At 40.0% G+C, this 27,412-nt stretch overlaps 1 protein-coding gene across 2 annotated transcripts in view; it reads right to left on the reverse strand.

Moving 5' to 3' along the window:
• The window catches only part of L3MBTL4 (L3MBTL histone methyl-lysine binding protein 4), a 436,533-nt gene that overhangs the window by 291,006 nt on the left and 118,115 nt on the right, over positions 1-27,412 (reverse strand). For both annotated transcript variants that reach the window (XM_075993669.1, XM_075993668.1), the window contains one exon: positions 8,148-8,239. In XM_075993669.1, the coding sequence (XP_075849784.1) occupies positions 8,148-8,239 (92 nt within the window). The remainder of the gene's footprint in view (positions 1-8,147; positions 8,240-27,412) is intronic.

Raw genomic sequence — 27,412 nt, forward strand, 5'->3', positions numbered from 1 at the left:
ATTGTGTTCAAGGCGGTCCAAAGCCCAATAAAAGATTAAGTGCTGGTGGTCCTCCTTAAAGGGGATCTGCCATTAATCTGACTAAATAATGTATTCAGGAGATGTCATTAAGCAAAACACAGCAGTTGTCCATGACAGACATACAGGCCAGGCACCAAGACATGCTTCAAATTCTGCTTTTCCAAAGTGACACCTATTTTTGCCATCTATTTATTAAGCTAATGGAGGAAAGAATCACCTACATAATTAAACACAACTTGCTGCAAGGCTGCAGTTAATATGGCAGTGAAAGATGGCTGATTGTGTATTTTTAAACTATCATTTTAGAGACTACTTCCTTGTTATTTTGAACATTTTACATAGATTAATTCTGAACTCAGAATTCCAAACTGCTGCCAAGATTATATAGCAAGAGGCATTCTACAAATAGAGAAACAGCATTCAGGGCTCAACAAAAATCTACTTTAATAAGTGAATGCAATTCTTATTGGCTTTTTGTGAATCTACTCTGCTATAATCTCAGATACAAAAATTATCATTTCCCCAGAAGCTACATATAGTGAGAAGAAATTTGGCTGCACAATAAACATTTTAATATGCATCCTAACTGCTGACTGAATTACAGTCTCAGAAACAAAAAGAAAGCACATGCCAGAGCAAGTAAGATACTGCTAGATCTAGGCAAGCTCAGACCAACAAAGATCTATACAAAGAAAGAAAAAGAACCCACACAGAACATAATAATGGACTTCACAGAAAGCGCTTTTAAAAACAACTTCTAAAGTTGTCTGATAATTCACTAGCCATCACTGAATGGATTCCACAAATCCTATGACTCCAGTGTCTAAAACAATAAACCCACACATGTTCTTCTGAATAACTAAACTCTTCCAGGGAAAAAAGACACAAGGATACTTCTAATATAAATTTCCTTTAACTAAAGTAGAAGAGTCATTTCTACTCTTGATTCCAAATGCCATCATTTTCTTCTTTTAATTTCTCTTCCTTCTGAAGAGCTCTGAACTTGACTTTCAGCTTCCAGCTGGAACTGCAGATAAGCAGCCTGTTACAAGGGTTTCAAGTCCCTTCCAGGAACAAAAAAGCAGCCCTGATCTGGCTGTCTGGCTCCGGACTTCAAATCTGCTCAACTATTTCACAGCACCCCTGGTACTTTGAATACCATTTCAGAGAAGCAGATTCTAAGTATAGGAAAAGTATCTGAACCACAAGATCAGGATGTATCTTCGATTTTGCCCCAGAACATACAGCTTTAGAGACTATGAGAAATGAACAAGAATGAGAATTCTTTCCACCCTTCAGAGACCTAGCAATTAATCAGTTTAAATGACTTCACATCATAAGGCTACATTCTATTTTTAAAACATGCTGCCTTCTTTGGCCTCCATATGTCTTGTGATTTCAACCCCAACCAAACATCTGAATATAATACACACAGTACTCTTTCAAAAACTGTTTTCCTGGGAGAACTGTTAACTACCAGTAAAGTTACCCTAAAACCTGGGACAACGGCATACAAAAGATAAAAGCAAATAGATAAACAAACAAGCAAATACTTTAGGCAAATAAAAATAGCATATGAACTGAGGTATATTTGAGTCTAAGCATATCAGAATACATAAGGTATCTGCAGTTTACACAAGTTTACCATTTGGTCACCATTCAGTTCATGATTAATATTTAAAGTATTGTCTAAGGAGGATCTTTATTAAAACTATGATAGTGTCTTCAATAACTATCAAGCATGGAAGCATGTTCACAGCACACAAACATAACATCTGACTAAACTGTTTTGGTCTGAAAGGTTCGAGGTGTCTCAAGTAGTTTTATAGGGAATTATAATAGATAGGAATTTTCAAAGAAGCATTTTTCTGCACTTGCAGTGCTAAACACAAATCCAGGTTTTTATCAAAAACAAAAGACACACACATGTAGGTTTTTCATATTCTACTTAATGTATAGGTATATACAGAAAAATTAGATTTTTAAAATATAATTCAGGCCTGAGTGAAGAAGTTGAATTTAGAAAGGGGAATTCCTTTTGCTTAGACTCCAAGTAAGGAAGACTATGAGAGAATAGGAATGTGTTCAAATAAGGCTGTTTCCTATCTAGGACAATTAGGGGGTAAAACTAGGAAGGCATCTTTGTTCCCCAATAGTCCCAGCCCCTCCCCAAATAAACACAAGCCTGTGATCCTAGAGAAGGTGGAATTTCTTGTCTGGAGGACTCAGTGAGGCAGCATATGTAAAAGCACCAAGCAAACAATCAGTATCTCGCCCAGAAAACATAAAGCAGGAAGGAACTAAAATAAAAAGAAAGAAACCAAATCAGTCCTCCAGCAGACCAAAATTCCACCAAGAGACAAAATACACCCACACGTAACCATACAGAATGGCCCAAAAAGCAGCCAAAGGTATTAAGTTCACAAATGATAAACAGAAGAACTACATGCTACAAAGATCCTTCTGACAACAGTGTGCAGCAAAGGTTAAAGGTGTGGCCAGCCTGGATGCAGAGAAATTATTTAAGGTACTTTTGCTAAAATTTATGTGGAAAAAGAAAAATCCAGGGCTTACTTATAAATTAAAGCAATAGTGCAGGGACTGAGAGGAGCGGTTGAATGGTAGTAGGAGGCAGAAGCTGAGCAGGCTAGACTGCCAAACACACAGAGCACAGGGAGAGGAAGGCTCACGCTGGCTACCCGGCACAGAGCAGAGGCAACTCACAGGGAGGCAGGACCAGGGAGCCGACTCCACGGGAGGAGGCTGAGATATAAGTCCACTGTGGACGTACCAAGAGAGCTCTGTGCCATCCAGGTGAAGAGGCAAGAGGGCCAAGAGAAATGGAAGCTAGGGATGCAGAGGAGCTGGCCAGGGAGCCATGCAGAGTGGGGCCCAGAGACAAACCAGGGAGCGGAAAAGGAATGTGAGGAGAGCCTGGCCCAGGGTGGTTAGGAATCAGCAAACGCAGAGGCCAAGCGTGGATGGTGTTCTCGCTGAAGGGCTTGTGACATGAGGCCACACATGACAACTTGTGAAATCCTGGAGGACACTTCCGCAGGAGCAGTTCCAGGCAGTGGTGGGAATAAAGGCTGAGTTGCGGAGGTTGAATGTTAAAAAAAAAAAAAACATTAGAAAACTCAAGAGAAGAGAAAAACCACAATCTAAAATGTCAAGAAGCTGGACTGTGGTAAGGAGATGAGTTAGGAAAATGCATAGTCCAATATTTTTTCTTAAAGATGAAAGAGACATAGGCATATTTGTGTTCACAAGAGAAAACAAGTTGACTTACAAGCAGAACATGAGATAAGTGATGGAGTACGACCATGAAAAGCAGGACTGGAAGGGAACCAGAGCACAGGGGAAGGATGGCAGAGAGCAGGGACACCTCCTCCAGCCACAGCAGGGGAAGGAGGTGAGAGGAGGTGAGGTGAGGGAGGTTGCAAGAGTCAGCTGAAGGCCTCACCACGGCACTATGGGAGGGACGGCTTCTGTGGGCAGGAGGGAAGATGCCTGCGAGCTCAGAACTGCCTTCCAAGAAGCAGGGACAGGCTAGACGGACAGCACCGAAAGACAGCCAGGAACGTCACTCTGCTGAGGATGGGCGTCTGCAGTGCCACCAACCTGCAAGACCTTGTGTTTCTACCCAGCAGCGCTTGGCACTTGAGGCACAGAAGTTAGAAGGCGAACACGTATTGTCTGCAGCTGGGATTGTGGCAGGCACTTGTGGAGAGAGCACAGCAGGGGGACAAAGGAATTGCAGATCCCGGCAAGAGAGTGGCTGACATGAAGAAACCGGGGGTCTAGGCTGGCGGGAAAATGTGAATCCAGAAGGGACACAATGGAGGAACTGCGAGTCTGAAAGAGATAATGGTGCTGTGAGAATAAGAAAGAGAAAAGTCTGGAAAGGTGTGGACGAGATCAGATGGTGAGATGAAAGTTCACCACTGCAGAGGAGGCACAGGGGTAGATGGACGGAGCTGAAAAGGGGGCGACAGTGGTGTCTGGGGTGGAGGTGCTCAAGGTGCTAGGGAGTGGGAGAGATCGTCCTGTGGACAAAGGAATGTCCCGGGATGAGACCACAACTGAGGGGGTGGGGGACGAGTGATGTGAGCAGGGACTCACACACACTCTAGGGAAGCGACAAAAGCAGAAATAACAGAGATGAGATGCCATAAACCGCAAGGAAGGGAGGGCTGGGCTTGCCAGGAGAAGGGCTGGGGTGAGCGGGACCTGCCTGGACTCTGAGGGAAGGAGAAGGGGGCCTTGCAGACGGGACGCGTGCACCCAGGAAGCAGAGCCGCGGAGGGGAAGCAGGTGTGCGTCCGGCTGCTGAGAGGAGGGGACAGCGTGCTGAGCTCTGGAGGAAGGTGCATCATTTGTTTTACCACAACAGGGCTGCCCGGGCCACAGCAGGATAACTGGGGAGGGAGCTGACCCCCAAGTCACTCAGGCCAGGGGCAGGGACAGGAAGCAGCAGCAACAAAAAGAGTATGGCATCTGTGGATGGCTGCCAAAGCTGTGTCCACGGCCTGATCCCAGGAGCTGTGGCTATGCTACTTCATATGGCTCGCAGGTGTGACTGCGGGAAGGATCCTGAGACGGGGATTGTCCTGGGTCATCTGGGGGAGCCCAATGTTGTCACAAGGGTCCCCTGTAAGAGGGAGGCAGGAGGGCCAGAGGAGGAGACATGAGGACGGAAGCAGAGCAGGCAAGGAACGCGAGGACAAGTCGAGGCTGCCCCTGCAGCCCCCAGGAGGGCTGTGGTGCTGCCGCTCACTGCACACTTCTAACCTTCTGAACCCAAAGACAATGAATTTGTGTTGTTTTAAGCCACTAAATTGGTGATAATTTGTTACAGTAGCAATAGGAAATTAACACAGCACCTAAGCTATATGGAATTCAAATTAACACTACATCACCAAGCTATGAGATTGTATATAAAATCCAAAAGAGTTTTTACTTTTGTCATGAAGACTTTTTTATTTTGTTCTGAAACACCAAATTATTTTGAAAATGTGGACGTGTCCTTGCCCATGTTTAGCCTGTATTCCCAGCAACCCTACACTGGCTGGGGAGAGAACGTCCTGTCTGGGGCTAAAAAGCAGAGCTGGCCTTCAAGCCAGTGACTAAGGATGACAATGGTAGTGCCATATGGTAGGGTTCCCTGTCACCAGATAGGATAGTCTAGAGCTAGGGCAGGCTGCACTCCCTCAGGTCACAGGCCAGCCAATGCTGCAGGTGCCGTTCACTGGCAGAGCACCATGGCGCATGCAGGTGGAGATCCAGGTGCTGCTCTGGCCAGGTAACACAGGAGCTGGCATTGGTCTCTCTGCTGCTCCTGTCCTTCCCCCAGCCCTCACTCCCGCCAGTGTGAGGAGGGCAGGGGGCAGCTGCCCAGTAAGTACAGGTCGGCAGGCCAGAGTGAACAGGCTGGGACAGCTGCATGCAAAGGGAAGACCTCAAGGGGAACAGGGACCTAGGAGGTTTAGAGCTCACGGAGAGACACAAAGGCCTCAGACCTGGATAAAACTGAGCAGTGTAGCAGGAACCAGTGCGTGGACGTCTGCAGCCGGGGCTAGCCTGTGGGGGCTTCAGTTCCAAGGAGACATACACGGACTTGACTGGTGAGCAACAGCATGAAAAGAACATTTCAGAGAAGTGCGTGTGATGGTGAGACGACTGGCAGGGGGAGTAAGAGAGAAAAGCTTTTCATACCAACCTCAACACAAACAAACAAACAAAAATAGCTTAAATTTTAAATCAAATCAGGATAGGCACATTTCTCCAGTAATGAGGAGAAAGTGTTTTTAAATTTACTATGTCAACAGAAGGTGTTTATATCCTTGTATACCTATTACTTCGTACACCTCTTACCTTGTATACCTTTTACCCAGATGGTAAAATAAATCACAAAACATAAAAGACTTTACTTTGTCTTGTATAAAAAGTTTAAAATAGACATATAGATATGCACTAACCTTGTGTGCAAATGAAATAGGCATATCCTCCTTAAAAAAAAAATATATATATATATACACACATACACACACACATTTTCTTGGTAAAACATGTATCTGATTTGCATGATGGAACTGATTGTGTTTGTGGGTGTGTGTGTGTGTGTGTGTCTTTGGTACATCTTCTAGAACTTGAATATTAGGATAAAAACTATATATTAAAAGTAAAGCAATACTTTAATGTCTTTGGAATATTCAAGCTATGCAAACTATTTTAAGTTTTGTTTTCGACACTTCAGTGTCAAAAGCCGAAGAGTTCTATCTCAGCTGACTGACCAGAACAACATTATTATGATATTTACACAATGAAAATGAACATTAATAGTCAAGAGCACAATGTCAATACAAAACTGAGTTCAAGTCTGATGCTCCTTCTTGGAAGGCTGACATCAACAATCTGCCTTTCTGATTATAAAACATATTTTCAATCATAAACCACATTATTTCATCTTTTAAAATACAAATGCCGACTTAGAGTAACACTGTATCTTAAACACAAGCATCTTCTTCAGTCATTGGGACAAATCAGACATGGTAATTGGTGAACTCAATTCTCATTCAGGGTCAGATGGGGTCTCATCTCACGCCTAATAAATTCTTCACTTGTACATTCTACCTCATATTGTTACTGTGTTCTTATGGGCATATCTTACATCCCAACTAGAGCGCAACAGTCTAAGACACCACTCCTCAGCTTTTCATGCAGCCTTGCCTGGCCCTTTGCACACAGAGAGCCTTTAAAGCAACAGCAGCTTGACTGTTAGATTTTGAGTGGAGTGGAAGGCAGCCCAACACATCAAACACATCTGTTTTTGCATATATGCTTTGCTGTCATCTTCAGAAGTGACAAATATTAAAGTTCAAAAGCTTGAGAACGTCCTATTTTAAAGTTGTGTTCTCAGCCAAGAAATCATCTAAGAAATCATCCAAGGGTGCATCCCCTGCTCTCTGCCCATCTCCACTCAGCGGAGTCTCTCAGACTCTCGCCTGCACGAGGGCGCCCACCCAGCTTCACGCCTCGTAATGCTCAGTGCCTTCCCGCACTCTTCTGCCTCAGCTCTGCAAAGTCAGCGGGGGGCGGGGGAGAAGCTCCATGACCCACAGCCTGTGATCATGCAGTTCCTAGCACCGCCTGGGGGTCCATTCGGGAACAGAGGTCCCACATTCGTCTCTTGGTCATTTCTGTAGTTAATACAAGGTCACAAGGGAGAACCCAGGGAGAAATTATCAGATCTGCAAGTGTTCTTGCACTGGCTGATGGACTTTAAAGGATCTTAAAGGAGAAACTCTAAGAATAATGTGAATACACTGACTGGCTGAGGTGAAGGACGTCCAAACATCTGATTTAATCCTAAGTGGAGATAAGAGAGGAGCTTTGCCCTAAAACCCTGATTGAGGACACCGCACAGGTCTGATTCCCAAGACACAGCAGACCTCACCTATGGGCTCTGGCTGAACCCTGACCGGGCCACATCTGCCCTTGGGTGTTGTGGTACCTGATGGCCTCAGACAGCTCCCACTCCACCCTCCTGGCCTGCAGTGACCTGCAGCAAGGGCAGGATAGGCAAGGGTGGAGAGGGAAAGGCAACTGCGAGTGACTCAGAGGTTTTCCTGTCTCCTCTAATGTCGGCTTGACCCACTACTTCCACGCAACACATCAAACCACAGTCCTCTAACCTGGTCCACTAGTGGACATATGCAAGTAATATCAGACAATAAAAATAAAGTCTAACACTTATCAAGTGTTTATTACGTGCACATTGCAGCCTATGTCCTGTACAGGTATAGCTGATGTAGTTCTCCAACAACCCAAGGAGATAGAGAGAGTACTTTTCCTACATTACAGATGAGGGAGAGCACTTTTGCTACATTACAGATGAGGAAGCTGAGGTTTAATGACTTTCATAAGGTCACAGAGCTGGCAGGTAGCCGTGCTGGGCTCCAGCCCACACTCTGGAACATCAATGCCCTGATTACCTTGGTTGAGCCATTTCAGCAGAGCCTATAAATCCAAATAAGTTGGTGAGCTGTGTAGGCAAATAATTTAATTTTAATTAAATCTCTGAAGTGTTTATTCCTTGCAAAAATATAAGGTGTTCAATGGCTGACCTTAGAAAACAACTCAACAGGTGCTGCGATAGCCTTCTGCTCTTTCAAGTACCGCTCCCAAGACCACGCTTCCTGGGCAACTGCGGAAGGGACTGGAAGAGAACACACAATGACTTTTCTTGAAACAACTAGTGACAGAAAAATTATGAAATTTAATTGAAGATAAATTCAAGAAGCAGGCATAATAATTAAACTGATAAGCAGAAGACCCACTAGTAATAATAGCCTTCTTTCTTACTTTCTGTGCACAGTTAGTAAAACCACGTAATCACTCCATAATCAGCTTTTCCTGCTTTGGAACAGGCTCATGGCTACATTCCACCCTCAAGAAGACATCTTATGAACACTGAAATAGGTTTGGTTTTCCTTCTTGAGATACTTCAGTTACAATAACAGTCTCCAGTTTCATCCAAATTGCTACAAAAAATATTAATTCATGTTTTATGGCTGAATAGTACTCCATGGTATATATATGCCACATTTTGTTAATCCACTCATGAACTGATGGGCACTCATGTTGATCCCACATATTTGCAATTGTGAATTGTGCTGCAATAAACATTTGAGTACAGATGTCTTTTTGATAAAATGACTTCTTTTTCTTTAGCTAAACACCCAGTAGTGGGATTGCTGGATTGAGATAGGGCTACTTTTAGTTCTTTTGAGTAATCTCCATACTGCCTTCCATAAAGGTTGTATAACACTAATTTGCAGTCCTACCAACAGTGTACAGGAGTTCCTTTCTCTCTACAGCTACACCAACGTCTATTATTTTTGGACTTTTTAATAAAGCCATTTTAACAGGGGTAAGGTGATAGATACCTCATTATAGTTTTAATTTGCATTTCCCTAATAATTAGTGACATTGAGGATTTTTTCATGTTTGTTGGCCATTTGTTTATCTTTTTTGAACAGCTTCTGTTCATGTCTTTTATCCACTTTTTTTCTTGCTGATTTGTTTGAGTTTCTCATAGATTCTGGATATTAGTCCCTTATTGGATGTATAGTTTGCGAATATTTTCTCCCATTTTGCAGGTTGTCTGTTTGCTCTGTTGATTATTTACTTTGATATGCAGAAATTTTTTAATTTAATTAAGTCCTATACCTTTCTAATTCAATAAAAATATCAGTTTTAAGTAATAAAAATATGGCACAAAGGATTAAAAGTTGTTTCAACTTTATGTTCTATTCCCTGGTAAATTCTCCCCTAGGATTACATACTGAAGAAGTAGTCAAGCACTAATAAAAATAGATGGTAAAAATATAACACATCACAAAATAACAGCAAAAATTCAAAGTAGTATTAATATGGGAGAAAGGTTAAATAAACTATGGTACAAATATACATATATGATTCTGAGGTTGTTAAAAACTATATTTTTTATTTTTTACACATTTAAAAGAATATCTTGATAATTACCTTTAGCCTAAGAAACTACTGCACACAAAACAGTATATATTTAGATCACATATATATATGTTTTATACATGCTGTTTTTATATATATGTATGTTTTATATATACTAAATATACACTGTTTTGTGTCCTTTCTTATGCTAAGTGAAATAAGCCAGGTACAGAAAGATAAATATGCATGATCTCACATATGCGGAATCTAAGAAAGCTAAACTCACAGAAGTAGAGCATAGAGAGGTAGTCACCGCGGGGTAGGGGAGTAAGGAATGAGCGATGGGGAGATGCTGTTCAAAGGGTACAAAGGTTCAGTTAGATTGGAGGAATATATTTTAGAGATCTATTGCACTGCATGGTGAATGTAGTTAATAATAATGTATATTCTTAAAAGAACAGATTTTAAATGTTCTCACTACAAAAAATGGTAAGTATTAATAATATGTGAGGTAATGGATACGTTCACTTTGATCTAAACATTCCACAATGTAAACATGTATCAAAATATCACATGTAACGCATAAATATAATTATTAGTTTCCAATTAAAAATAAAATAAGAACATAAATATATATATAAATTATTATGTATATTAAAATATTCATTTATTCACATATTTACAAAGCACCTTTTATGTGCCAGGCACTATGCATATATGTGTGTCCACATATACAAACACACTCATGTAGAAAAGCCATTGGAAACAAACAGCAAAATATTAACAGTGGCTATATGTGGATGGTAGGATTTATATAAATATTCTTTCCTTATTACTTTCCCCATTTTTAAAATTCTCTAAGTATTATTATACACACATATCCTTGGAGAATACTGGTCAGAAAATGCTATGTGAGTATTAATTTTAACATTTATCTTGCTTCAAAATGATCCAGAAGAAGGCACAGGTGGTAAAAGGTCAGAACTGCATCAGCATCGGTGATGACAGGTGGTAAGTTACCCCTCTCAGTCAAACAGTCAAAACCTCTTGAGACAATAAAGCAACCTGATGGAATAACAAACACAAAATCCATCGAGTTATGCAGGAATAACTTCATGTAGACTTTTAATCATTTAAAAAATATTCTCTGAGCTCCTGTTAATGTGTCAACAATACAACTCTTGTCTAATAGATGAAGAATAAATAATAAACATTATTTTTCCTTTGAGATCCATATATATCCTTGACAACAAAAGGGAGTAATTTAAACTTGGGTAATAAAGAAAAGCATTGCATCACCTTACAGCTAAAAGATAGACATACAAGAAGCACGGACATTAACATTCACTATCAGTCACAACACTAACTTGTTATTATTAAAAAATATACTTACTAAAGTATGAGAATTTTAAAAAGTATTTTAATCATCAAATAAGACTAACAATTGCTATTGATAGATTTTCTTGTTTTGTTTGAAAATATTGAGACCTCATAGTGTGATTTCCATCAAGGAGCTTACAGTGTATTGTGCCCATTAGAATGCTGAAAGGTTTGTACCATTTCTACCTCAACGTGAGATGTTTTATTCTGCTAAACAGAAAAAGCCATCTGAAAACCCCTAAAGATGTTCTGGGAAGATTATTCAACTTCCCAATTTTCACAAAAGCATTTTACTGCATTACAATTATGTGCTTTACAAAAAACATTACAGCAGTGTTGGCTCTAAAGCAAATACAGATACCTATCTCATTTTCTATAACAGCTGTGTTCTTAAAAAGATTGCATGTAATTTCTCAATTTAATCATATTTCCAATTGTCATATATTATATCATGTCACCAAAAGTAAATTACCTAAAACTACCTTCTTTCATTACATATGTATGCAAAGAATCTTAAAATTTATCAGGAAAAGAATACATAATACCAAACAATAAAAACTTTCAATGAATTAAATATTTTTGTTGAAGCAAGAGAATCATTCAGCAACATTGGACCTGCAAGTGAGATGAGGGAATTCCACATCCACTTATCTCAGAGCCTGTAGACAAGCTCTCCCCAGTGTTCTAAAGGGATTCTCCTACCCCTCTGTCTCTCACCATGTTGTTTCATTATTTTGGCTGAAATTAACCAGTTTGCTTATTTTGAATTAGAATGTAAGCTTCTAGAAAGAAGGGTCCTTCTTGGCTAGTTCATCATTGTATCTCTGGAGTGATAATCACGCATGGCTATAAATATTTGTTAAATGAATCAAAGGAAAGGTACGCAGGCAGAATAGCACTTTTGGCCTTAGAAATGAATTCAAATATTTCTATTATGACCAACTCATTTCTTGGTTTGCTAGAAAGAAGGAACTAATTATGAGACAGTACTGCTTCAGACACTGAAATTACTTTACTTTTTATGTAGTTTTCTCAGACATACTACAGACATGGTATTTATTTTATAGAATATCATATATACATACAACTTTGTGATCCTAAATTCCATTTCTTTTCACGATACTCAAAATACTCTAATTATTACTCTGCTGCTAAACATTATATGATATACAAAATATATTTGATTGTATATTATCTGTCACTTAAGATACGTCTGTTATATACCAGATACTGAATTAGGTGGTTGGTATGTGTGTGAACATATATGTGTGAATTTGTACATTTGCGTTTATTCTTTACAGCACTGAATATAAAATTAATAATCTCCATTTATAGCTCTAAAAAATGAATATTACAAGGTTACACAGCTCACATAGCTGGAAAAGCCTGGATTTAAACACAATTCCTAGCCCAGCCATTCCCATTATACAATACAGCCTCACTTTAGCACACACAATAAAAATGGACCAGAAATGCCTATTAAATTAGTAACTTCTAAGTTTATCAACACTGTAAAATTAAGTTTGCAGGGAAATTAATAAGCTCACTCATTCACAGTAGCTTTGTAAATTTGATTAAAACTTTTGAAAGTCATGTTGACAATACATATTTATATCCAAAAAATAAGATGTAAATATTCATTGATCTATTCATCACAACTTTAATATTTTCTTCTGAAAAATGCAAAAGGAATAAATGCAGTTTTCACAACAATGTAGTTAGAAAAAAAATCTACATATCCAACAACAGAAGTCAAATAAATTGTGGTTATGAACACATACTACTTTGTAAATATTAATTAAACTCAGAGCACAGTTTATTAATACATATGAATAAAAATCATAAGAAAATAAAAAAATCAAGATTGTGTGTTGAGATGATGAGATCTGTCAAGCAATACAAGCCAACGGCTGACAGATTTGGCTGGTAACCAAGCCCTTTTTCATACTTAGACAGTTTATTACTTGCTTAGACAACTAAAGGGGCCAGTTCCCTGTGTCCCTTGCACAGACTGACACTGAAACAACAGGGGCCACACACTGCAACACAGATGTTCAGATGCTCTGCTGAGGAGCCCATTTCATGCTGTGGCAATATAATTTCACAGTGTGTAGCTGCACCCCAAGGTGGGTTGAGGCAAAAGGCCTCCAGTCTCATCAGAACCCAGAGACAATGAGACCTGGGTCTCAGGATGGCCTCCCCAGAGGGAAAATGAAAATAAGGATCACAGGGCATCTGTCAAGACACACATGACCTGCAGTCAAGCCTTGCCTACCTGGCCTATTTGGATATGTGCAAGGATGCCAGGGCACCATAGTGGAGCCATTCCCTACAAAAGGATGGATGGATTTCTACTCATGCGACACCTTCTCTTGTAATGGAATAAGCAAGGCCATCTCTTTATTCCTCTGGCAGTATTAGGTGGTGTGTGTGTATGTTTCCTTTCTTTGAAAAGCAAAAATGACTTCCTTAGCTTCATCTGCAAGTCTCAAGTGTTTGGTTTACTTGGCCTCAGCCAAATTTGCAGATCAGCAAAAACCACAGCAGCTTCTTTCATAAAAAGTGACAGCCTTTGCCTACTGAGATGACACATTTACACTTTACCATCCATTAAATTTTGCTTTGTTCTTCTACACACACCTTTAAGTTTGTTAGCTTACTCATCAGATTGTCAAGAGCAAAGGCAAGAAATTCAAAGTGAAGAACATAGAAAAAAAGGTAAGACAGTCTAAGTAAAATGTTAAGAAACAACATGGCAGAAGCCTAGCTCACTGAGCAAAGCAATATTATGAAATTATAATAAATTGCTCTAAGTGCTTAGCTTCTCATCATGCTGTTAACGACCACATGGAGTTGAAGTGGCTGGGCACACATCACACTTCTGCAGCATGCCCACCAGTGGCCGCGATCCAGTGTCTCCACTGATTAGAATTACCTTCTTGCCTGCAAGCCCAGGTACAGGCTCACAGGAACCATCAACAAAGCGGGTGGGTGAGAAGAACCACACCGGCCCCACCACAGCTGCCACCAGACCATCCACAGTGGAAGTCACCTACATAAATAATGGTCAAAGGAGGGCAGTATTCAGACAGAGAATTCAACTCTGTACTGGGCAGTGGGGCACGAAGGTTAATTGCTAAGAAAAATAAATCTAATGGTGTAGCAAAATTAAGAAGCTAAGCAGAACACAAGCCAAGGAAAGGCAGTTCAATAGTTGGATGGATCAAAGGCTGGTAAAGTGACTGATTTTCTTAATGGCATGTTCACATGGTCTTACTTTATGAACAAATGGTACATTCCCTGAGCCAGGCCATGGTCCTACAGAATGTAGAACACTGAGAAATGCAGTTTTAGTTCTCAGACATATTCCTTTTACCAAGTGCTCACGATGCCTGCTAGGCTTGGGCAGCAATATCACACTTGTAATAGGATCACACGATGAGTGTGTACATCCCAGACCAAATACACCTTAACCTTGAGGGATTTTTTAGATTATATAAACCACAATTGTGTCCTACTTTATCATTTCACATCTGGAGTTCTGAATAATTGAGTTTATTTAAATTAATAAAACTTTTATTTTGTATTTCAATTATTTGTATTGCAATTCCACATGTGTGCACTAACATTATTATTCTCAACTCTTCTTATAAAAATCCATAACATAAAAGGCACTACGTGCTACTTAAAAATGGAAAGAAGCCCCAAATATTATTTAGCCCTGTAATTTTTTTCAAACCTTAAATTTCTTTCTAGGATGACCTCAGTTTTACTTACAAGATATCCTATTATGAGATCCTGTATTAGAAATCCTTTAAGAAGAGCTATTCTCGTAGCTCCATCCACTAACCACTCAGCCTCCCACCGGCCCCATCTCAGGGAGCATAGATTGAAAACTCAGTGAGAGAAGAACTTCGCACTTTGGCAACAAGAATATCCAGTTCTAGTAAACTGTGGAATATTTATTAGTCATTTTCTGAACTAAAATTAAAAATGCCAGGGGGGTTAAGAATGAATGAATGATCATTCCTAAGGATAGAACCATGTTAATCTTAAGACACATCTCAGAGCAGTCCTTTTCCACTTCCATTAGCCATAAACACACCTTTCACACCGTCATTTCAACTTCACTTCAAAAGTTATGCTGCACATAGCTCCAGCTTCAACAGGAAACATCTTAGAATATGTGAGAAGCAATTGTCAGCAGCAACCAACCAATTTAATAACACACTATTATAAATGATGTCTTCTTCTGTGGTACCAACTGGTGATAACACAATTTTCCTACTGTTAACAACTTATGCGTGCTAATACCCCCCATGAAACAACAGCTCCCTGGGTAGCACCGCACTTTCCAAACTCACATTTTAACAACTCTTTCGTGTCACCATAGCAAGGACTTTTCCATGCTCTACCCACGACATTTTTCATTTTCACGGTCAGGTTGCTTTTCATTTCAGTACAGCTAAATTTAAAACTCATGTACTGCTCATCTCCCCCGGCAAAGCAGGTACTGAGTGCTGTGAGAGGCCCAGAGAACTTGACTCTCCTCCACATCTCATCCTGACGTGCCATTTACTCTGGGGGGGAACACGTGTGTAGACAGAAAACTATAGCCCACAGCCTGACATATGGTGGGACTCAGTGTTTTGATAAATAAACAAATAGACACAAGTGCTAATATGCACTAGTTAAGAAACCCAAACAATGTGTCTCGGAACAAAATGAAGAAGGATTAATTCTGAACAGAAAAAGCTTCCCAGAGGCTATTGCTCTTTGAGACAAGTAGAATTCAGCAGGCAATCCTGGGGGAAGCAGCGTGCGGCCTGAGCAAAGCAAGAGTGGCTGGAAAGAGCTTCTGCAAATACCGCAGCCTCGGGTGAGCGCTAAGTACAAACCCCGTGAGGATCCCCACGACAGAAGGCTGGACTGCTGGGTTGAGAGGAGGCAAAATTAAGATCATGAAAGTTCTTAAAAGTCAGCTGAAGGAGTTTGGGCTTTATTCTTGAGGTTTAGAGAAACATTAGACTTCTGAGTGGTCAAGGAATTCATCAGAATTTACTTTATGAACCAGCACTAGGTAAGGATGGAACAGATGCCAGTCTGGGAATGATAACACGACAGTCCAGGCAAAAAGCAGCCCGGGAGGCCCTAAAGCAAGGTGGGGGCATGCGGTGTTTGCCCTTCTGTGCCTGACTTACTGTACTTGGCATGAAGTTCTCTGCGGTTACAGAGGCCGGGGGATAAGGGGGACGGGAGATGATGGTCAAAGGGTATAACATCTCAGACGGGAGGCTTTTTTTTTTAGTTCTACTGCATGGCATGGTGAATATGGTTAATAGAGTATCATGTATTTAGAAACTGCTAAGAGAGCAAATTTTAAATGTTCTCTCCACAAAAAAATGTTAAGTATTTAAAGTGATGGATATGCTAACCAGCTTTATTTAACAATTAATCCACACCGCATTCATAAATTATAACATTACTTTGTACCCCACAAATTTATACAATAATAAATTTTCAATTTATAATGAGAAAAAAGAAAGAAAGGTGGGAAGGAAATTGAGAGAAAAGACAAAAATCCAGTCGCCAGGCTGTGGACAACAACTGCCTCCCATGGCTAGGGTGGGGCGGCAGAGGGGAAGGCAGGGAGTACCCTGAGGAGCAGTCCCTGGTGCCAGGAGATTGGCAAATGGAGGAGCCAACACAGGATGCTCAGGAAAATAGGCACTATTTTCAGAGGTATTGAATTTGGGGTAGCTGAAATAATATATAATAAATACATATAAAATCTATAATAAATATTTATCTGAAAAAGGCAATCCAAAATTTTTTAGAAAGCAGAAACATCGGAGATAATAGTGAGAAAAAAGAGCCCAGGCCAGAAGGCAGGTGATCTTGCTGGAGGAAAGTGGGGAGCAGGGCAGGGAGAAGGCTCCCAGAGGACAGAGACCAGGGCCAGGAGATCAGCACCACCCAATGCTCCAGGTGGTGAGGTCAGGAAAACTCCCATGGGAAAAGCAGCTGCTGAATTTGGTGGCCAGCGGGCACTGGAGCTGCAGTGGCAGATTTCAGTGGAGGGATGAGCTGGGAAGTCAGACGGCAGAGATGGAGCCATGGAATGAAGTGTCAGGAAAGCAGCAAGTGCGGACCGCGCTGGAGAGGGCTGCCCATGCAGGGAGGCAGGTGACATGAGCTTTGAGGGGGAAGAACAGAGCGAGAGAAAGGAAGTCTTTCTAGATTGTTGTTGTTAAGAATATAGGGATATAGGGCATTTCGGTTCTTCAGCTAAGGAAAATGAAGCAAGAGAGAGAAATGAGGCGCTCAGAAGACAGGGGAAATCGATGGGGGAGAGAGGCAGAACAAGCAGAATGTTTTACAAACACAGGTAGGGGAAGGGCTCTGAGTGAATGAAATTTAAAAATAGAGGAGCGTTAGACTGCTAGGGAAGAAGAAAGAAGGGCATCCCACCTAATATCCTTCATCTCCTTGGTGACATAGGTGGGAGCATGTCTGCTAAGACGAAAGATTATAATGGTACCTTCGGGAGCCTGAGAAAGGAAGAGTTACCGAAGTTCAGCTAGGAGTGGTCATAAGGAGCACAGAGCTGTCCTGACAGCCCACTCCCCTGGACGGTGGTTCTGCAGAAGAGGCAGCTGGCACCGCGGGACTTCCTCCAGCAGCTGCTGGCAGTCTGGAAGTGGGAGCAGATGGCTCCATCTGCAGACAGCTGGGGCTGATGAGATGGCCAAGAGGATGTGAGGCTCTAAGCCATGAGAACATGAGAAAAAATACTTGAGGGGCTCCAATTGGCCCAAGAGGCAAATGAAGTCTGAAGACAACTGACAAAGAACAAGAAAGAATGGAAAAGCTAAAATACAAAAGACAATTTTTTTTTACAAGAAAAAGATGCCACAGAATTGAAGGAGAGGGAAGAACAGAGGGCCAGGAAGGTGTGGTCAAGAAGGGAAGGGGGTTCAGAATTCAAGACCAGGCGACTCAGCAGCTTATTCCACAACATGTGTGACAGGGCACTGTGTTCAGAGTGTTGTGACGAGGTGACAGAACAATGCAAGGGACCAACAGGGAAATCAGAGGTCAGCAGGGAAAATGGTGTAGAAGCAAGTTATTGGAATACAGTGGTTTCCAAAATGTGGACATCCCCTGGGAACTTGTTAGAAATGCAAATTCTGGGGCCACACCTCAGACTTAATGAATCAGAAACTCTGAGAGGGACCAGCAATCTATTTTAACAATCCCTCCAAGAGACCCTCAAGCATGCTGAAGTTCTAGAACCATTACTCTCATATAACATGAAGAAACCTACAGAGAAAGAACTAATCTGACCGAGATCCTCAAAGAAGGTTTCCCAAGTGACATACCCTTTTAAAGGATAAGGTTCTCAAAATGAGATACTCAACCAGCTGCACCGGTATTACCTGTAAAGCTGTAAGAAATGCAAACGTGGGAGCATCAGTGAAAATTGTAATCAGAATCAGAAACTCTGGAGGTGGCTCCCAGCAATCTGTTTTCACAAGTTGTCCATGTGATTCTGACACAATAAAACGTTTGAGAACCACTGCCCTGGGGTGCAGGGGCCAGACTCCTGCTGCAGATGGGGCCCTACAGACAGGACACCATCGGAACTCTCTTGACCTCAGTGTCTGTTCTTGAATCTCCATCCTCCCCCGACAGGTATTTTTACAGTACAGCCCATTACTTGAGCAAGCTTGAGTAATCTCTCTTCCTTGCAAACAGAGTCTGATTAAAACGCTATGCTAAGAATTTCAGTCTTTAGCTTATTGTAGAGCCATTAGCTTACTGTAGAGTCATTGAATGTGTTTCAGGCAAAGAAATCCCATGATAAGTTTTGGACTTGTTTCTCCTCTGCCCTGCCTATTGCTGTTTTTATGGTTGTTTTGATTTTTTTAAAAGATACCGCTGGTGGTAGTTTTAGAGACAATAGTATAGAATAAGAAAAGAAGACTTAGAAATATCAGGAAGGAGACCATGGCACCATGCAGGCACGAGATGATGAGGTCTGGATTTGAGATACCTGCTGTGGGGATTGAGGGGTGCAGACAGAATTCAGAGAGCTATGTAAATGAGACCTGACAGAACTGCACAGTCAATGAGATGGGAAAGAGAAGACCTTGACATGTCTACCTTAGGAGACTGAGTTATGATTATGCTACCAAAACTAGCTGAGCATGTTTAATACATTTTCAGAGATGCTGAATGCTTGAGATCTAAAAGATATATAGGATTAACTCTCTAAGAAGCATTAAAAACACAGATCTTTCAGGAGAAAGTTCAGGACTGGAGACTTGGATTTAGTGGCCATCATTGTACAGGGCATTAAAACAGAGGAGATTTTCAGGAAGTACATACAGAGTATAAGGTAGGGAGGCAAAGAAGAGAAGCCTGGAGAACTGTAGCATTTAAGATACGCCAACAACAACCAAATTGAGAACCAAATTAAAGACTCAATTCCCTTCACAATAGCAACAAAGAAATTAAAGTACCTAGGAATACACTTAACCAAGGAGGTAAAAGACCCCTACAGGGAGAACTATGAAACACTGAGGAAGGAAACAGCAGAGGATATAAACAGATGGAAATCCATTCCATGCTCGTGGATCGGCAGACTCAACATCATTAAAATGTCTATACTACACAAACTGATCTACAGATTCAATGCAATACCTATTAAAATCCCATCAGCATTCTTCACAGATATAGAAAAAGTAATTTTACGCTTCCTATGGAACCAAAGAAGACCCCGAATATCAAAAGAAATTCTAGGCAACAAAAACAAAATGGGAGGCATTAATATGCCAGATATTAAACTATACTACAAAGCTGTAGTAATTAAATCAATATGGTATTGGCACAAAAATAGGAATATTGACCAGTGGAACAGATGTGAGAATCGTGATATAAAACCATCCTCATATAGCCATCTAATCTTTGACAAAGCAGACAAAAACATATGCTGGGGAAAAGAATCCCTTTTCAATAAATGGTACTGGGAAAACTGGATAGCCACTTGTAGAAGGCTAAAGCAGGACCCACACCTTTCACCTCTCACAAAAATCAACTCACGGTGGATAACAGACTTAAACCCAAGGTATGAAACTATTAGAATTGTAGAGGAAAATGTTGGAAACACTCTCCTAGACATCGGTCTAGGCAAAGAGTTTATGAAGAAGTCCCCAAAGGCAATCACAGCAGCAACAAAAATAAATAAATGGGACATGATCAAACTACAAAGCTTCTGCACAGCCAAAGAAACAGTCATGAAAGTAAACAGACAACCTACAGAATGGGAGAAAATTTTTGCATCCTACGCATCCGATAAGGGGCTGATAACTAGAATATACGTAGAACTCACGAAAATCAGCACGAAAAAAATCAAATAACCCTATTAAAAAGTGGGCAAAGGACTTGAACAGAAATTTTTCTAAAGAAGACAGAAGAATGGCCAACAAACATATGGAAAAATGCTCAACATCTCTAATCATCAGGGAAATGCAAATCAAAACCACAATGAGATATCACTTAACCCCAGTGAGAATGGCCTTTATCAAAAAGTCTCCAAATAACAAATGCTGGTGTGGATGCGGAGAGAGAGGAACACTCCTACACTGCTGGTGGGACTGCAAACTAGTTCAACCTCTGTGGAAAGCAATATGGAGATACCTTAAAGCGATACAAGTGAATCTACCATTTGATCCAGCAATCCCATTACTGGGCATCTATCCAAAAGATCCAATGACACTCTACAAAGTAAAGACACCTGCACTCGAATGTTTATAGCAGCACAATTCATAATTGCAAGGCTGTGGAAACAGCCCAAGTGCCCATCAATCTAAGAATGGATTAATAAAATGTGGTATATGTATACCATGGAGTACTATTCAGTTCTAAGAAACAATGGTGATTTAGCACATCTTATATTTTCCTGGTTAGAGCTGGAACCCATACTACTAAGTGAAGTTTCCCAAGAATGGAAAAACAAGCACCACATATACTCACCAGCAAACTGGTATTAACTGAGCAGCACCTAAGTGGACACATAGGTACTACAGTAATAGGGTATTGGGCAGGTGGGAGGGGGGAGGGGGGCGGGTATATACATACATAATGAGTGAGATGTGCACCATCTGGGGGATGGTCATGCTGGAGACTCAGACTTGTGGGGGGGGTATTTATTGAAACCTTAAAATCTGTACCCCCATAATATGCCGAAATAAAAAAAAAAAGATGTGGGTGGAAGACAAACAGTCAGTTAGAGGGCAGAGAGAAAGGCGGGGAATGCAGGAGAGAATACTTTCCAGAAGTAGAGAAATCTCACTATCAAATTTGATAAAACAGTAAAACAACATAAGAGCTGAACACAGACCACAGAAGTTAGTTAACTAGAAAGACAGAAGTGGCCTTTACCTGAGGCTGAGTACGAAGGCTGACTGAAGATGCAGAAGAAAGCTGGGATCTGGAGCTGGAGAAAGAGAGGTGACCAAGCATGAGTAGGGACTTTAGCCCCAGGATCTGTCACTGAGAAACAAGAAATGTGTGCTGGTACAAGCAGGGCTGGAGGTGACCAGGAGAAAGGCTGGAAGAACAGTCTGTGATGAGGACCAGGCTCACGGTATGCAAGTGGACACATGTGCTGGAAATGGTACCTTCACATGGGACAAACTTAAAGAGCCATGAGACTGCAATAATGGAGGAGTCATCAATGTTTTAGTCATGTGTGACATGACAAAGAGAAGACCATTCTGAGCCAGGTGTTTGTTGGTTCAACGACCATTCATTAAGTACCTTTTATGAGACAGACCCTGTGTTAGGTGCTAATAATGCAAAGAAAAACAGTTCTTACCCTTAAGGAGCTTTGAGCATGTGGAACCAGATAACTATCACACAAGACAGAAAATCCAATTGCAAAGATAAGAGCTAAGGGACAGTGGACAGAGGAATCAATGCTGTTGTGTATCCAATAGCTGGATACTATTCATCCAACTCTCATTTTTCATTCGACAAATATTAATTAAACATTTACTATATGCTAAGAGCTAATATTTAATAATATAGCACAAAACAAACCAACAAAAAAGCCCTGCCTTTATTTACCACAGACTCTAGTGGGTGAAGACAATAATAAACAAGATAAATAGGTAAAATACATAGTATGTCAGACGGCAATAAGTATTAAGGAAAACAATAAAGCAGAGGAAGGAGTTAGAAAATATTAAAAAGAAGGGCTTTGTCACTTTTAGATGTGGTGAGTTCTCATCAGAAATAAGGAAGGCAAGAGAACTATGAAATTTCATTTTTAAACCACTGAAAGCCATAAAACTGTCAAATAAAAACTACACATCCAATGAAAACATCCTGTAAGAGGGAAACAACAAAATTTTCAGATTAAATAAAAACTGATTTTTATATGTCTATAATTCCATTTATAGAGTACAGGTTTCCATACTTGATTGAGTTATTCCTTATCCCTAGAGTGTTTACTTAGTCTCCTAAAATACTCTTATAACATTATTTTTTCTTTTAAACATTTAAGTCTCTTGTATCTTTCAAATTCATTTTTATATAAAGGCCAGTGGGCAAATATAACCTATTAAATAAGTAATATATGCCTTGTCCTCCTGAATTGATTTACTATCTTTCTCATATACTACATTATCACATATCTCCTTCTGATTTCTCTATTCTGTTGGTCTATTATTATAATACCAGAATACTCAGGATGTAAGTATATAATCATTTTGTCCAAGTTAAATTACAACCAGTTGACATTTTATTTTAGAATTGATTTTGTTGTTCATTTCATTCACTAAAAACTTCAAGACAACACTAAAGATTAATGATGATAGTGGGTCTCCCTATTTCTTAATTTGAATTGAAAATATTTTAATGTTTTGCTATTTAGTATATTTTCTATTACATTTTGGTGAATAATAGTTATATTTAATCATATTTTACATATGATTTTTTGCTAAGAATGGCAATTAAATTTTATCAAAAGCCTTTTCAGTGTCCAGAGACCATTGCATGGCTAGCTCTTTTTAATGTTTTTGATGTATAAATTATGTTGGTAGATTTTATAATATTGAACCCTGTTTTATCACTGAATTTCATATGAATGAACATTATACCCTACTTAGTAATAGGATATCATTCTTCTAATATTTGCTGGATTACATTTGCCAACACATATCTAGAATTTCATATTTCTATTAATATGCAGTATGTATCTATAGTGTAGTTTTGGTTTTTATACTTTCTTCATCAATTTTCATTTGCTGGCTTCACAAAGAAACTTTCACCTTTTCCTATGGCTTGGAAGAGTTTGATTATTGCTGGGATGGTCTGCTCTTCTAAAGATAAAGAACATCACTACCAAATACCTTACTAAAAATAAATTTAAAAAGAACAGTTCAGTTGTGACCCACGCTGGACCACACCTACCAGTGTCTTCTACTGGTCTACTGACATGTTCAACTTTTTCTTGGGTGCATTTTGATAATCTTTAGTTTGCTAGAAAATCACTGTGTTCCTCCCAGTTTTCAAATGTATTTCTATAGAGATATATGTATTGCTTTTTCTCATTTTTACTTTTAAAAAAAATCTTCTTCCACATCATTGGTTAATTTTCCCTTCTCATCTAGTAATTAAGCTTGAGATCATACAGAATATGCTGATTTCTGACTTAGGAGAATGGGTAAATGGTGCAGCATTAAAAGTGATGCCCGTAACACAGAAAACAGACGTGGTCCAGAGTGGTGAACTGATGGGTGAAGGATAGCTAGGTGGAGTTCACTTCCAGCACAGAGTTGAGATGTGAATCTGCAGCTAGGAAGAAATAATCAAGGTAGAATCAAGATGGTAACAGAAGTCCCAGAGAAAAAAACAAAATGAGAAGAGAATTAGGGTTGAAACACAGGGGAATCGCAACACCTAAATGGAAAGTAGAGAGGGAAGAACTGTTAAAACAAAAAGCACTGAGACATAAAAACCAGGACAGTCTGAAGTATCAGATTACAAGGGAAGAACAAGTGAAGAATCAGGAGAAGTGACAAAAAGAGGGGGAAGAAGAGCAGGGAGAAAAAGAAAAGAACTAGTCCATACCTCAACTCAAAGGTCAAGTCACAGATGGGCGAATGTGGAACATCGGAATGAAAACTGCCAAGTAGATGAAGGGTCCCTTTAAAAACAGGGCTGAATGCTGATCAGAATTCCTGAGTGGGTGGGCAGGGCGCGGTGGCTCACGCCTGTAATCCTAGCACTCTGGGAGGCCAAGGCGGGCGGATTGCTCAAGGTCAGGAGTTCAAAACCAGCCTGAGCGAGACACTGTCTCTACCATAAAAATAGAAAGAAATTAATTGGCCAACTAATATATATAATATAAAAATCAGCTGGGGATGGTGGCACATGCCTGTAGTCCCAGCTACTCGGGAGGCTGAGGCAGGAGGATCACTTGAGCCCAGGAGTTTGAGGTTGCTGTGAGCTAGGCTGATGCCACAGCACTCACTCTAGCCTAGGCAAGAAAGCGAGACTCTGTCTCAAAAAAAAAAAAAAAAAAAAAAAAGAATTCCTGAGTGGGACTAGTTCTGTCACTAGAGGAGAATAAAGAACTAAGAAATCTCAAAGTTTTTACTGGAATATTCAGGTGATGGCAAAACCTATAATAAAGATCATATTTGTGTGCAGATTTCATACTATTAACTGATTTCCTCCTTGCTATGTGGTAGATGTGGGGGAGGTAGTTCTATGAAAATAATTCTCATCACTGAGATTCCATAAAAAAGACTCCATATAATTAGGAGGTTAATATTAAAATACTCTCTCATGAATACCCATTATAAGTCATCAAATTAACAACCATCTATATGAGATGGCAATATTCATCTGATAAAGTGATTAGCTACATACTTCCCTTGACCTTTTTCTTCTTGTATCCTAGAGTCATCGAATGTAATATACTAAATATAATATAACTCTAGTTGTTATTGCTACTTTCATTAATTTAATTAATTCTGTCAATCAAAATGTAGACTTTCCTCTATTCAAGGTATCTGCTAGTGGGCTTCAATTAATGGACATACTTAAAATATTATTCAAGATTATTTTTTCTCTTGATACTAAAATGTTTCAAATAAATTCCTTTCAAAACTATATCTAAACTTTACAGCCTGCTAACCTTTCAAAATACTAGTTATTCTCAGTAAATGTAAATGTAAAAATACATGAAGGAACATTGAATTCTGATTCACTAGCAGACCATGTGGGGCAAAAGAGAGTAGTTTTATTAGTTGAAAGATAAATTATCACTATTTAAAGGGAAATTTTAATGTAAAAACATCTAAATCAATTTCATAAAATTAATCCTGGAAAATTAAAGCTGGAAAAGGAAGAGAAACAGATCGTCCCCTAGAGCCTTCAGAAGGAAAGCAGCCCTGCTCACACTTGGACTTTTGCCCAGTGAGATCCACATCAGACTTCTAACCTACAGAATTATAAAATAATAAATTTCTACTGTTTGAGTCACTAAGTTTGTATTGATAGCAGCAACAGGAAACTAATACAGAACTGTACATCAGGAATAACAAGTACTGATATTTAGTAAACTGTTCAAACTCACAATCAAAAAGTTTCTAAATGCTCAATAGTGGGAAAATTGACCAAATAATCACATTTAATTTGTCTAAAAAATAAGGAGGAACCCATAAATCATAAATTAGTTTAAGACAATAGTTATCACATAGTAGATACTGTATTCTGTGCCTTAAACTAAGGTCCACTGTATAAAATATAGAACAACTTAGAGAATGCATCCACAGCTAATATTTTCCTCTCTTTGAGCTGATGTTCAGGGAACTAATTTATAATAGCACATGTAGACAGCACCAAAGAACCCTTCACTATGCTATCATTTTTATAAAGCTTATAATGTTAACTCTCCAAAATAGTTTTAAACATAGTCATAAAATTTTAGATTGAAATGTATCTAACAAATCAGGTAACCACTTTAAAGATGAAAAACATGATTTCCCCCAAGGTTTATTTGTAGCATAAATGTCTTATTTCATGGACCAATTACCCCAAAAGCCATAAATGTGCACTGATTTGAATAACTGGTTTCAATTCCCAAGCACCCTCTCTATGTTTTAAAAATCATCAATAAAATGTAGTTTCCTTGTCAAATTAGGTCTTTTATTATTGAATTCAGATTTGCTATTATAAAAAATTAATTATGACAGCTAGCTGAGCAAAATAACAATAATTCTCCTAAAATACTAAGCACCGTGAAGACAACTACATATAATTAAATGTATAAAGAAAATGGCAAACCATGGTGGAAAATATGGCAAAATTAAAATAATAATGTCATAAATTTCTAAAACCTCGCTTTATATAATTTGATGCATATTTGGAACAAAAAGTTTCCACTTCAAAATCCACATCATACAGACAGATTCACTCTGGATTCCGACTGCACACACAGAGTGCCACACCCAGGCATGGAGGGCGTACAGAGCAGTGCACAGCCCGCCTCACGTGCTGCTTGCCCCATGGGGCTCCTTCTGTACCCTGAGAGCTCCATCTGGGTTCCGGCTGCCCTTTCTTCCTCTCCCCACCTGAGAGGTCCATCCTCACCCTCTCTTCTGCTCCACGCGCTCCCCTGCAGAGGTCCCCTCCAGAGGTCCCCTGCGTTCACAAGTTCACACCACCCACACACCTGACAACCCCCAAATCCAAATCCGCCCGTCACAACCCTTGCCAGCTTCTGATCCAGACCCCTTGAACGTTCCATAAGCCCTCAATCCCCACATAGATAAAACCCACCATGAGCCCTCAAACCGGATCCCATGTTCCTTAAGTCAGTGAATGTTATCTACACTAGATCTGGTGAGCCCTCCTTCTCCAGCCCCTGTAGGCAATCATTTCCCAAATCCTATGGACTCACCTCCAAAATCTCTTCGGAATTTGTCTCCTGCTCTCAGTCATCGCAGCAATGTGAGTGATAAGCAAGCCCATCTCATCAACTCTTGGCAATACATTGATCTATCAGTTTCTCTCCTACCCACATCCTCTCCCCTACTCCAATACAGAGTTATCTCGCCATAAGAGAGACGATCAGTCCCCTGCCTCAAAGCTTCAAAGCCTGTTTATTAACTATGGACCCATGTCCAATTAGCTGAGCACAGCAAACAAAGTGCTTCTCTGCAGGACCCAAACCAAGTTTCAGCCTTATCAAGGGCTCTCTCTAATTAGTCACTAATCCAGCAAATATTTATGAGGGCCCTACAATGTGCTAGGCTCTAGGCTCTGTGGCACAACAGTGGACAAAAACAGACATGACATCTCCCTCACAAGTTTTAAAATCTAGTGGGGAGGAATCAAATATTCCAAAATATGTTTGCAAACTATACTAAGTGTTTTCACGAAATATAGAGTTATCAGAACACAGAACACAGGGCCCAGCCTACTCTGGGGGATCAGGGAAAGCTTCCCTAACAAGTAG

Source organism: Microcebus murinus, chromosome 17 (assembly GCF_040939455.1).
Source record: "Microcebus murinus isolate Inina chromosome 17, M.murinus_Inina_mat1.0, whole genome shotgun sequence".
Taxonomy (NCBI): domain Eukaryota; kingdom Metazoa; phylum Chordata; class Mammalia; order Primates; family Cheirogaleidae; genus Microcebus; species Microcebus murinus.